General features: G+C 38.5%; 1 protein-coding gene across 5 annotated transcripts in view; it reads right to left on the bottom strand.

Moving 5' to 3' along the window:
- Positions 1-2,483: 2,483 nt before the first annotated feature.
- TBC1D32 (TBC1 domain family member 32) overlaps positions 2,484-12,594 on the bottom strand; it is a 65,951-nt gene continuing 55,840 nt past the window's right edge. For 3 of the 5 annotated variants that reach the window (XM_083608495.1, XM_083608494.1, XM_083608496.1), the window contains 5 exons: positions 11,732-11,847; positions 11,105-11,259; positions 9,258-9,398; positions 7,294-7,482; positions 2,484-3,206 (listed from right to left, as the gene is read on the bottom strand). In XM_083608495.1, coding sequence (XP_083464621.1) covers positions 3,087-3,206; positions 7,294-7,482; positions 9,258-9,398; positions 11,105-11,259; positions 11,732-11,847 — 721 coding nt within the window. In that variant the 3' untranslated portion in view covers positions 2,484-3,086. Of the gene's footprint in view, positions 3,207-7,293; positions 7,483-9,257; positions 9,399-11,087; positions 11,260-11,731; positions 11,848-12,594 lie in introns of all 5 variants that reach the window. The other 2 variants (XR_014546884.1, XR_014546885.1) reach the window with 1 other exon arrangement.

The following is a 12,594-nucleotide window of genomic DNA, read 5'->3' on the forward strand; positions in this document are numbered from 1 at the left end:
CTTTCCAGGTTGTAGTCTGATTTCCCTTTGTTCCGCTGCTAAAACGTTGTAGTTCGAAAGTTTGGTAAGTCTGCAGGGATGGTTGTTATTCAGGGGCAAAACCTTACGTTCAGTCCCTTCCTTTCTTCAATAGAAAAATCTATTGTCTCCTTTAAAAAAACAAAAAAGAAAACACCCTGAAGACGAGATGTTATTTCCGTTTTGCAGCTTTCCCAGAAGATAACCAGTCCTGTAAAGTTCCATTGGTGTTTTTCCACTTTCCCAATCCTTGTAATGTCCCGAAACTCCTCAAGGGGGATTGTTGTATCTTTGTTTCCTCTAATCCAAAAGTCAATTTGTTATCCATATTCGCCATTTTGTATCCAAATTTTAACAAGTTGTAGCAAATTGTATCAAATTTAACCAGCCAAGTTCTCATAATAAAATCCACTCCGCTTTTCGACTTTGACAGCTATTTTGACAGCTGTCAAGATCTCCGACTCCTTTCACCAGGCTCTCTCTTCAGTCACCCCGGTTCCCAGGGGGGGGGGTTGCGTTTCCCTTCTCCAGTTCCTCCTCCAGCACAGTTCTTGTAGTTCCCCATCGTGAAATTTTGGATTTTTATCAGCAATGCAAGCCTTTTTGGGTCTTGGTTTCCCCGTCCTTGTTTTGGAAAGTTTACAATAGGGAGGGGACTGACTTCCTTTTTGGATCCCCCCCGCTCGTATCCAATTCGAAAAAAAAATTTTTTTTTCCTCCTTTTGAACCCGATTTCCAAATTTACTCACGGGTTGTTGTTGAAAAGTCCGAATTTTCAATGGAAGAAGTCAGCGCTCTCCGCCGAATGGCATGCGGCTTCGCTCAGCAGGGGAAGCAGAGAACTCAAGGCACCACGCTTCTCCCCGGCACCCGATCCGTAGCCTTTAAAAAGGCTCCTTCACGAGTCGGGAGGGCGCTAACGGTGCAAGCCGAGTCTCCATGTCCACGGCCTCCGTGGCCGTGGTTTCTAAGGGTCCCCGCATCGCCGGTGCGGTAGAACCCAGCCCCTGCCGAGCAGACTCCCTCCGGAGCTCGGAGGGAGTCCGCCATTCGGCGATGGCGCCAACCCGGAAGTCCTTGGGCACACCATTTTTAACTTGGAATAAATAAGTGAAAATGGAGGTGAGGATTTCCAACTCCAGCACCCATCAGACTGCATTTGGCAATATAATACTTGTAGCTTTCCTATCATGTATGTATCTTGGGGGGTGCCTTTAGAGATTTTGTTAAACTTATATTTGCATTAGTTGTTGCAAAATATATGACCAACAAACTCTAGAATTGGGATTCCGACTCAAACCAAATCAGGCAGTTGCTTTGGATGGAATAAGGATGTGATGAATTGGCTTTGAACCCAATTTTGTGGTTGGTGTACACCCCTAATATAAACACCAAACTATACCCAAGGCTATAGCTTGATAAGCAACGCAAGTTAACAATGATACAATTATTTCTCCCAAGACCTTATTTGTTGCCTTTTTATGAAGTTGCACCATAAAGCGTAAATATATGACAAGCACATAAACTGCCCTAATAACTTGGAGGGCCACAGTATAGGCCTTACTAATAAACATATATACAGGTGACTCCCCATTTATGCGGGGGTTATGTTCCCAACCCCCCCCATATGTGAAATCACCTAAAATGGGGTGTTGCCTGTATCAGCTCAGCTGATGCATGGGTAAGAGCCTCCCTATTCATCAGCTGTGGGAGAACCAAACTGTTCCTCTACTCATGTGCACATTACTCCACTTCTGGTCCACATCATCTGCGTCAGAGATGCATTGTTCCTCTGGCTCGCACATGCAAGCAGAGGGTCAGCTCTGCTCTCTCACAGCTGACAGGTGGGGACGCAGCTGTTTCCGTGCTACCCTGAAAATCAGCTGTTAGGCAGGAAGGACTCATGCTCACAAGGAGATCCTCCCCAGAGCCTTAAGAGGACATCCTATTCAGGCTCTGGGAAGGGTCTCCTGACAAGCCAGGACGCCTCTCCAGGGTGTCCCCCATTTCCAGAATCCACTTCTGAGATCCTGGCACCACGTGTGTTTGTGGTCACATGTAAACAGAGCACATGCAGATGGGGAGTTGTCTGTACTCCAAAAGAAATCACTGAGTTTAAATTCAGCATGCCAGCCAAAACTGTTCACCATTACACAGGAATGTACATTTCAGAATTTTGTAATCATGTCTGGGTAAAATTCAGTCAAATTTAAGCACTTTTAAAGTCCCAGTGATTTCAGTTTTTTGATGTTTAACTTGTTAATTAATACATATACCTAATTTGTGTGCACCATATAAGATGCTCACAAACATGTAATACATTGGAGAAGCCTGCAGATAGTTTAACTCCAGATCAACTGGAAATATTATTAGCAATGCTCATACACACAACCTCAAAACTGACCTCCTCGCTTTCAATTTTGGAATAACAGAGAAGTCACAAAAAACACAATAAATACTGCATATTATCGTTACAGGAAGTTTAATTTGTTCAGCTCATCAAAACATCAAGGTTTTAGTGTACATTGTTAAAAAAAAACTACAATTCTACTTCAGACTAAGATACTCAGAATGGAGAATCTTCAAGGATGTTCTGTTTCCTGACCTTCGAAGGTCAATCTTGCTACATTCAAGGAAGTAGCTCTGCCTTTATTTATCAATATTAAGTAAGGCTGGGTTTTCAGAATGGGGATTCATATTACTGCCTCTTATTGGCAAACTTGTATGCAATTTAGAAATTTAAGGTAGATGTTGAAGAGAAGCAAAGTTTAATAGTATGGAAATCAGTCCAAGAAAATATAAGCAGGACATTTAAGTAATTCAAGGGCAGGTTCTGAAGCCAAGTGTAAACAAGGCTATGGTGCATGGCTAGAAAAACACATTATTTTTCAGATGAACCAATTTAGAGGATGTCTTGTGAAAGCAGAATGCTGAAAAGCCTTATTATTGATTTGGCAGTATGTACATTTAGAATGAATGCATTTTTATAGAGAAGTATATAAAACAAATAATCAGTGTCCTTTTAAGAACGTAACTAAAATTTGAAATGAGAGGCTCATTTGCTTGATCTATGTGTTCTGCACTCTAATGTTCTTCATGTCTCTTAGCAGCACTGGTCTGTAGGTTAGAGCCAAGTTTTCCATGTATTTGAAATAATCACTCACTTGAAATCCATGAAGTGCTTCTTCCTGCACATTGCACAAAAGCAAAGTATTAGCCAGGGAAAAAATGATGGATATTAACATTTGAGGCTTTCCCAAGAGGCAACTTGTTTTATTTTTTCATCCCATTTAGAAATTTGTTCTGTTTCCATTGTAATACACAGATACTGCATTATGACAAAAGTGAAAAATAGACACATCCGTTTCTATACAATGGTGTCTAATGACATATTTACTAACGGAATTAATACAGCAAAATGAGGATTTCAAACTTTACATATTTCTTAGCTGTATCAGTATACATAATTTGAAGTATAAAATAAGCTACAATTTATCAGTAGCCCTAGTTAAAATAAATTACTGTTTAATATAAATGAGCAGTGTGTTATTTCATGCTGCTCCAAACTTCCCAATTTGCTTCAACCTGGTCCTACCGCCGCCACACAGCAAGAAAAGCAGCTATGACACTGGTCTCATCGTTCATTTGTCTCCAAATAAAGAACAAATGGAAGCCTGTGTTTGTTCTTAGTTTACTGCTTATAGTTTGAAAATAAACAAGCCACAAGCCTGATGCAGACAAGGTAACCTGAGGTTTGTTTCCTCAGCACAGGAGTAGCATGCTGCTCTATCACACTGAACCATCATTTATTTTAACTATGGTTTACTGTGACGTGCATACTTGGCCAACTAACATTGCCTTGTCCCATACCCTTTGTTTGCAGTTGCATGCCATGTCCTATTTTGTTTCTGACAAATTAAACCAACCATCTTGTTAGAAGGTTAGCACTAGCTGCATTATGAACGGTACATTTTGAATGTCTTTTAAAATAAGATAATTGGGAATTAACCCAAGGACAGACAAGTTTAATTATTATTATTTTAAATTTCTATAGAAAAACACAAACATGAATAACATAGTAACAAATAAAAACAATAACACCCCACAACAGAGTTTAAAAGGGCATAGATGGTTTAAGGCCTGGGTGAAGAGGAATGCCTTTGCACTGATTTGCTATTGAGGGATAAGGAACTGCAGACTTTTGTTCTCCCAGCTCCTACCACAATGCTGGCAAGAGCTGGAGAAGGATATTTTCCAAAGCTATCCACTGTTAAAGTAATCTTAGGGACATGGTAAAACTTTGCAAGGTGCAGAGCATCAGTGAAGTCGGTAGTTCTAAACAGAAGTGGTTGTGAATTCCTCTACAAAACAACAGCAAGTGTTGCAGATGTTAATATTTGCATCTCATTTGCAGCAACTGTAGCATTAATGGCTAGTAAACACTGGGGAGAATAAGTAAGTTTTTAGTATACACTGAAATCAATGCTTTGTCAGTGCTTCCCTTAACCTAGAGGCAAGTTTAGTTGTTACTTTGAGTGCTGTGTAAACCATATGGAAATACAAGATGAGCATTTTACTGCCTTTCCACATTAAGGTTTTGATGGGGGAAAAGTAATTCAGATACTGTTTTGTTTGTCAATAATTGTGTGCATAGCTGTATGATGGTTACTAGATGCTTCAAATCATCTATCTAAAATTGCATATTATATATTATGTCACTGTGCAAAAAAAGTGAAACACTTGGTTGGAGTATTATGGGCCACCAGTAACCTCACATACTGTAATGGAGGATAGTGGTTTTGTTAGAGAATCTTCCACTTTTATCCATATATATTATTATAAAGTAGTTATATGACAAAGAGCAGCTGGCTCTTCTTGAAAGTCAGCATCAGAAAAATTGGGATAAGAAAATGCCCACATAGACTTTTGAGGTGTGGGTGGGTAGGAGAGAAGGAGGAAAAGAAGAGGTGACCTGACGGGCCCACAATCCTAGCTACAACTAAATACTGACTTTTAGTATCAATGGGATGAGTAATTAGAAATTATTTGCTTTATGAAGCAGTTAATAAGGCTTTTATTGGAGAGATTTGCAGTCAATTGTCTCAGCCTACTAGCAAGGGAAATCCATGTGCAGAAAAAACCTACCACGTAATAACCAACATGGATGCAGATGTTCGTCTGTATTACACTGCACACCTGAGTTCCGTTAAACTGGCTTGTGCATTTGATGTAAATAGGTTTGTACATTCCTATATGTAGCCACAAACTGTTGCACACAGCTTCAAGTAGACCGGGTCCTCTTAATTAGAGTTTCCATTTTAATGATGCACTGCTTTGTGTACTTAGTACTGTGTTTCCTTCAAACAATGTATTGTATTCTAAGGGTGTAATTTACAACCAATTAAGTCCAGAGTATTCTAGTTAAAATTAAACTGAAATCAGATATGGTGGATTTCTTTTCCAAAATCTGCCAAGTCAAGCCTAGTTATTAAAGTCTAGTTAGGACAATTTGACAGAGAGTGTAAATTAAAATCGTGTTCTTTCCTCAAAAAACATTTAGTTTTCTCTTTTATAAAAATACAGCAAACCCCATGATTCCTTATAAAATGTGTTCAGCACACTTTTAATGAGAGTTTCATAATTTTTGACCTATTATTTGGCCTCTGTATCTTAAGAACTATTTAATCATGATGGCCTGTCATCAGATGTTAAGATGAATTTTATTAGGAGGAAGAATAGCTCTGGTGTGTTGTCTCCTGCTATATAATGAGGACTACAGATCTGTCATGCTATTTTAAAATGAATGTCAAAGATTTTAAATTAAAAGTATATTTTGGGAATCACATTATACAAAATGGCTGTTATAGACAGGCAGCAGCTAATGGCATGTTTAAACAATTAACTTGATATTTCTTATTTTAAAAGTATTATCCAGTCTAGAACGATATATTCAGCTTTGATTCTAAAGTTATGTATATCAAACAGGGTTTATTAAATTTAATATATATAATGCCTGAAGCAACTCTTTTCATACAGAGAATTCTACTTTGGAGTTTTCGTTTGTGCATTCTTAGAAAAGGTAAAGACAGATATGAAACTTAAATAGAAAAGCAGCTTTCAGAAAATAATAACTCATTTAACTTCAGCTTTAAAATTTATATCCCTACCTCTTTGCCCAAAGACTTAGGGGCAGGGGACAACAATAAATACATAATTAATGTTAAAACAAAACAATAATAGTAGAATAAAAACAGTCTGCCTAGGTGTCAGTCTACATTTAAAGAAGGTCTTTAGCTGAGTCCTAAACCTGAACGACGTCAGCACCTGCCCAATGTCTGGCAGAAGTGCTTTCCGCAACTGGGGTGCTACTACTGAGAAGGCCCTCAGATGGGTTATAAAGTCCCAAACTATTCTCAATGATGGAACCATCAGAAAGCTCTCCCTAACAGATTTCAACTCATAGGTAGGTTGAAATGGGGAGAGGCAATAGGGATAAGGGAAAAAATATATTCTGACCACCTAAATCAGTTACCAGAATATGCAAAGCACTGACATAGTTACCTTCTCAATGACCATTCATTCAGCTTTGAATTAACTCAGGTTTGCCAAAAGCTCATTTCTAGTTCTGAAATTCTTCACTGAGTTTTCTGAGTTAATACAGCCGCTACACTTATGAGGAGACAGGACTATCATGGATACTTTAGCTGAGATTTGTGCATTGCAGGGGGTTAGATTAAATGACCCCTGTGGTCCCTTCCAACTCTACAATTCTGGTTCTAATAAAAGGCAGCTACTGTTTCTGCAGAGTAATGTAAAGCTTTGAAATAAACAAATCTATAGCTTAATGTTATTAAAAATGTTAAGAACAGCCCTGCTGGATCAGATAAAAATCAATCTAGTCCAGCATTCTGTTCCAACAGGGTTCAGCCAAGTCTCCCTGGAAATCTCACAAGCAAAGTATTTTGCTCAAAGTCCATCAAGGATATGGCATTCTGTAAGAGAGAATGACATATCAAGATCAGGCTCATCACCAATTCCCAGTGAACAAACAAGGAAGAATCTATTTCATATACATTTGGCATATGCATTTGTTTTCTTTAAATGATTACAGAAAGGATATTTTCCATTGTCACTAAGCAAAGCTACGAAGTAAGAAAACAGACTGAAAACAAACACATATTCAAAGAATGATTTGTTAAGTTTTTCTAAAAAGTTGACATCAAATCTTCAACACTGTTCTATTATTCTAAGTCATGAAGATAAAGAAGAAATTACTTTAAGAAAAACTTGGAGATCCTGAGTCTGCGTATGCTGAAGAATTTCTTGCTGTAGATGCTTGAATACAGATATACACATATAAATCTGATAATCTGGGCCAAGAAAAATACAAATGGCAATGTAATGGCAGATCTCGCTCCAGTCCAAGTAATTCCAGAAACACTGAGTCAACCATTGTTGACAGATCTAGGAAAAAAACAATAATCCAATTCATCACTTCCAACAGCAACTGTTCCACATAATGCAACCAGCTCTATATACTCCATTCTGAGGTCCCTTGCAATTGTCAGCTACCATAATTTACAACAGAATCCACCCCCCACTCCCCGCTCTTAGTCATGGGGGGGGGGCAGCACACCCTGTTTCGCCACTGGAAGTGAAATGTTTTTCCCTGGAGGTTCCCAGAGCTCACTGAAAACCTGAATCACTGCCACTAGTAAGGGCTTGTCTGGGAAGGCAGCACTTCCGTTTGTAAAAGCAACTAAAGCTCTAGACCACGTCCCCTAGGCTAGGGGGGGGGGGCATCTTTTCTCAAAGAATTTGAACTAAAAAGGAATGAGGGAGGTGTGTCATATCATCATCTCCCAATTGGTCATTTGCACTGCATCTTCTTTCTGGCAATCATGGGCATAAACAAGTTTCCACCTGAGTGTAGCATCATTAAAAACCCGGAAGAAGAATTGCTACATGAAAGAGTTTTCTAGTGAAGAATGTCACAAACAGTAGTACTTTGGTTTTGTTTAATGTGTTTGTATTTAGCAGAAGAGGAGCTCTCCAACTTTTTAATAAATCTGACATTCTGTTATTAAACTGATTATGAAAAACAAAATTAGAATAACTGTTCTTTTTGTTGATATCTACCACGACAATTTCATTTAGCTATGAACTTATGAATCTTGTGTTAATCAGCCTGTAAATATTTACAAAAGTAAATCAGGCAAAAGTACTAATTTGATTGCAAAAGATAAGGTTTAAAACAGATTTTAGCTTGCTTCATTTGTATCCAACAGTGACAATGGACTGGAACCAGACTTTTTCTTTTTGTGGACAGCTTCTAATCCAACAGAGAAAACCATTTTTTGTTGAGTCCCCCCTACACTCTATGACTCCAGAAAAACTTACCTAGAGGATTAAGGATCCCTTGGAAGGTAGCACTGGGGATTTTGAGGAATGGAAAAATCACTCCTCCTCTTTCATGGGAGTGTCCTGAGCAGAATTCTGCTTAGGGGATCCAGCAGGAACAAACTCTGAATTTATCCCAATTAGTGTTTAGACAGCAAAATTACTTTTGCTCTTTTCACTTAAAATTATGGTGTAAGAGCTGGCATCTAATACACTGCCCAATTCTATGTATTTTCATTCAGAGGCAAGTCTCATTGTTATTCCTAAGCATTCAAATACTTTCAGCCTTATTGTAGAAACTGTACAATAAATAGTACATATCAGCAAAACAAACTGTTTTTTATTGCAGTAGCAATAATTCATTTTTTTGGTCTCACCTGTATAACTTGATTTCAAGTATGGTTATGAAGAACTACCAGACAAAAGCAATTCAATTTCAAAAAGCTCTCTCTTTCTACAATTCCCAGCTGACTATTCATTAGCAGTAAATATAATTTATAGTTAACTCTGCCCACTGCTGTGCATTTAAGGGTCTGACAAAGCTATTCTTTTTACCACTATGCTTTTTAAGAGAAAAAGAAAAATCTTCATTCCTGTGAATTTCTTTTCAGAGTTGCTTCAACATGAAATGATTTAGTGGAAGTCCTACCCAGCTGGAATCTTGTCTTAATTTCCCTGTAAGCCTCATTTAACTTAATGAGACTTACTTCTGAGTAAACACCTAAGGGGCTGCACTATAGAAGAGGAAAGTGCTTTGGCTCCAGTTTTGCAGTCTCCCTTTCACTGACAGTCAAGGCAACCATTTTTTAAAAAAAACAAATTGGAATATTTTTTATTACCTGTGACGACGTAAAACCAGACATATGGAACGCAGAAAAGACTAGGGGTAACTCAGCCTTCAGCAACATCTCAACATAGTGTGCACTGCAAAAATAGATTGGATGGATCCCAGACGCTGCTGTGTCAACGGGCAGGTGAATCTGGTCAATGAAGCAACAATACCCAAAAGGATCCTTATTATACAGCTTTTCAAAGGTCTCCCTTCAAAAAAGATGTCACCTTCCCTCTGCCCACTCATTATCCACATGCAGAATAGAACAGTGATCGCTTTTCCTAATTTATGTCTAGCTGTAGAAAGTTTATTTGCTCCCAACACAACTAGAAAAAAAAATACGGCAAAGTAACCAGTAACATTTACCATTGCTTTGGGAGCAATGGGAAGAAAGGACTACCTGCTTCCCCCTTCCCTCCACAGCCCCCTGATAATCTGGTCCTGAAGGCTGCCCCCCCCCCGGGAATATGGGACATAAGTGATGGGAGCTGCAGATGGATGGTGGAACTGGCAAAAACTGCATGTCCCTCTTAAATGAATGGAGAAGCGCCTTAGGATCCAAGTCACAGTCCTTGCCAGGGCCAGACATTTGGCTGTCTTCAAGCAGCTGCATTGCACATTCCAAAATGTGTGTTTCAGGATCCCTTGGAGTGTTGTCGAAGGTGTTGTAGCACACCTCTAATGCTGGACTGCTTCACGGAAACCAAGAGCTGCACACTAGAAAGAGCTGTGGCTCTTCAAGGAATCCTGGCATGCACAGAATTCCTTGGTGCCTAATAGAAGCATTTCGGTCCCAAGTGGACTGCTTGGGGTCTTTCTGCTGACCTACCTTTTGCAAGGAGGTTTACTATCTCTAAAAAGTAGTGTACAGAAAAGCCTGTTCTTGCCAGAAACTCCATGAATTGACTGACAGCCTGCTTGCCTTAAACTGAGTTTATGACATTTAACTGCTAATTTGAGTGCTTTGTTACCAGTGTTAACAATATGATTTGGCTTGTGGCTTCCCTACTAGATGTGAACCATTGCTTTGACCTCTAATGGCCTTAGAAACAAACGGGCATCAACTGTGCAAGCGTCGAGGAAGTTCCAGAATATGATTTGGAATTGTCACATGTCCATAATGTTCATGAGTAGCACTTCTTGATCATGCCCTACACTATTTCTTAAACTCTTTTTCAAATCTTAGTCCCTCTTGTCATATGGCTTTATTATTTTGGGATGCTGACATGTCTCAAGTGGGGAGCCACACTTGCCCTGTTTGCTCAGTTTTCTAGTATGTGGAAGTTTATGTTAGTAGGAGAGTAAAAAATTAAACATACAAGTTTTCATTTAATTCTGTGATTATTTATGTTAAAGGAAACTTGTATAAATATCTGAGATGCTAAAATAGTGAGGCTCTGACTAGCAGTGACAATGCAAGCTGCCTTACTTTTTTCCCCTTATCCAAAATTGCTACTTTGTATCATTTAATGATTTTATAATAAAACAAAAGCTAATAATCTAAAGCATGAGCTTGCACATAGCAATAATAATAAAAAGGCCATTCAATAGTTCTATCTGCCTACATACAGAATTTAACACTACTAATAAAGTGAATTTTATGGCTCACTTTAAAATTCAATAACACCACCACTGCTATCTGTCTACCTGTTTCTTCCCTAGTTCCAGACAACCATTTGAGCAGATGTCAAATCCATATTTTTCTGAGAGAAATTTTGCAGGGCAAACATTTGGTTAAAAAAACCTTTAAGTAACCACATTGTGTTCTGTTTATAAACAACTTTGGAAATATTAAATTTCATTTAAAATGTTCAGAGCAATCTTGTCAAGATGAAACCTTTTTTGAAGTCTTACAGAACTGTGCAGCCGTGGTATCCAAAGGAATGCTGACACAAGAAGACGGGAGAACTGGTGAAGAAAATTTAATGTTTTTCCCCTGTCTCCCATCATTATTAGAAATACAGAAGATGCAAACCAATCAAAGCCGACGTATCCTCCCTGCAAACCACCTGTAGGAAAACGTTCAGGAAATCCAAGGGTTTGTTGTTAAATGCAGAAAAACCCTGCCATCGAAAACACATCTATTAGTAGACCATTATTAGAAAAGGATCAGGCCTAGATACCAAATCCAGAGACTTAAGGGTATTCACATGCATCATGTACAAAGTACACCCCTTTCATTGCAATTGTGAATGCAAATCTATAACTGTGGGATGTCTGTGGATCTGCTTTCTACACTGGAGTAAGTGGGGAAACCACTGTAGATTTTAAAAAAACTCTGGGCAGAAATAGAAAACTTAGATGGGAGAGCATCTGCTCTGAAAAATATGCCTGTTGAGAAAGGAAAATGTTATGAAGTTCCTGCCTATATGGCACAAATCTTTGTGCCATCTTAAATAATTCAAGAAGGCATCTTAAAAATTATTTTGACAGTTATACCGACAAAAGACTTGGTGATGTTTATATTATGAGAAAGGATACGCAACGATGTCCTTAGAACTGCCTGTTGTCGTTTCAAAAAATTTTCACAGTGCATTATTACATGGCATAGATCATCTTCGGCATTCTCTCTCAGCAGGTTCAAATGTTTACCATAGCTAAACCAAAAAAAAAAAAAAAAAAAAGTTTAACTTAACTAGAAGCTATACACATTTTCATTTACTTATTTCATTACGGAAAAGAGCACACCAGACATTAATGTGAGTGATTTGTAGCCAATTGGCAGAAGCCTTAATCCACATCATATTTATAGGCAATCTATACTGGGAAAACATGTCTGCAGCTGTTTCTTTCTTTTAAACCTTGCTACTTTATTTAAGATGCGTAACATTACACATAAAATAATAATCTGAATACAGAGAGCTCATGGAAGGGCTTGATACAAACCCAACAATATTTGTGACTCCTTCATCAAACAGCTGAACTCCATCACCACCACCCATGGCACATCATAAACTGCATTTGAAAGTCCCTCATTCCCAGATTAAACAGTTTTCCATGTGGCTTAGATGGCTGGTCTTCAAAAGAAAGCACTCTAAAGGCCCCTTGGGTTCGTGGTACTAGTTTAACGGTTCTTTGAATCCTGGCCTGACCTCTCTCTCCAAGTAAAGCACATTCTGCCACTTAAATGAGACCGCTGGTTAATTTCTGCGTGAAATGTATGATTTAATGGATTAAGGCACTGATTTGACAAATTTATGCTCTTTCTGTCATAGATGCTGCAACTGCATGCAAAAAATGATGCAGTTACTCAGATTGCTGTTCCACTAATGTAAACAATAATCCCAAACCTTCTTTATGCCCAGTTCCAACTAAAGTTGTTGGTGGTTTTGCTGGGGACATAG

This window comes from Podarcis filfolensis, assembly GCF_964270895.1.
Source record: "Podarcis filfolensis genome assembly, chromosome: 3".
Classification (NCBI taxonomy): Eukaryota; Metazoa; Chordata; class Lepidosauria; order Squamata; family Lacertidae; genus Podarcis; species Podarcis filfolensis.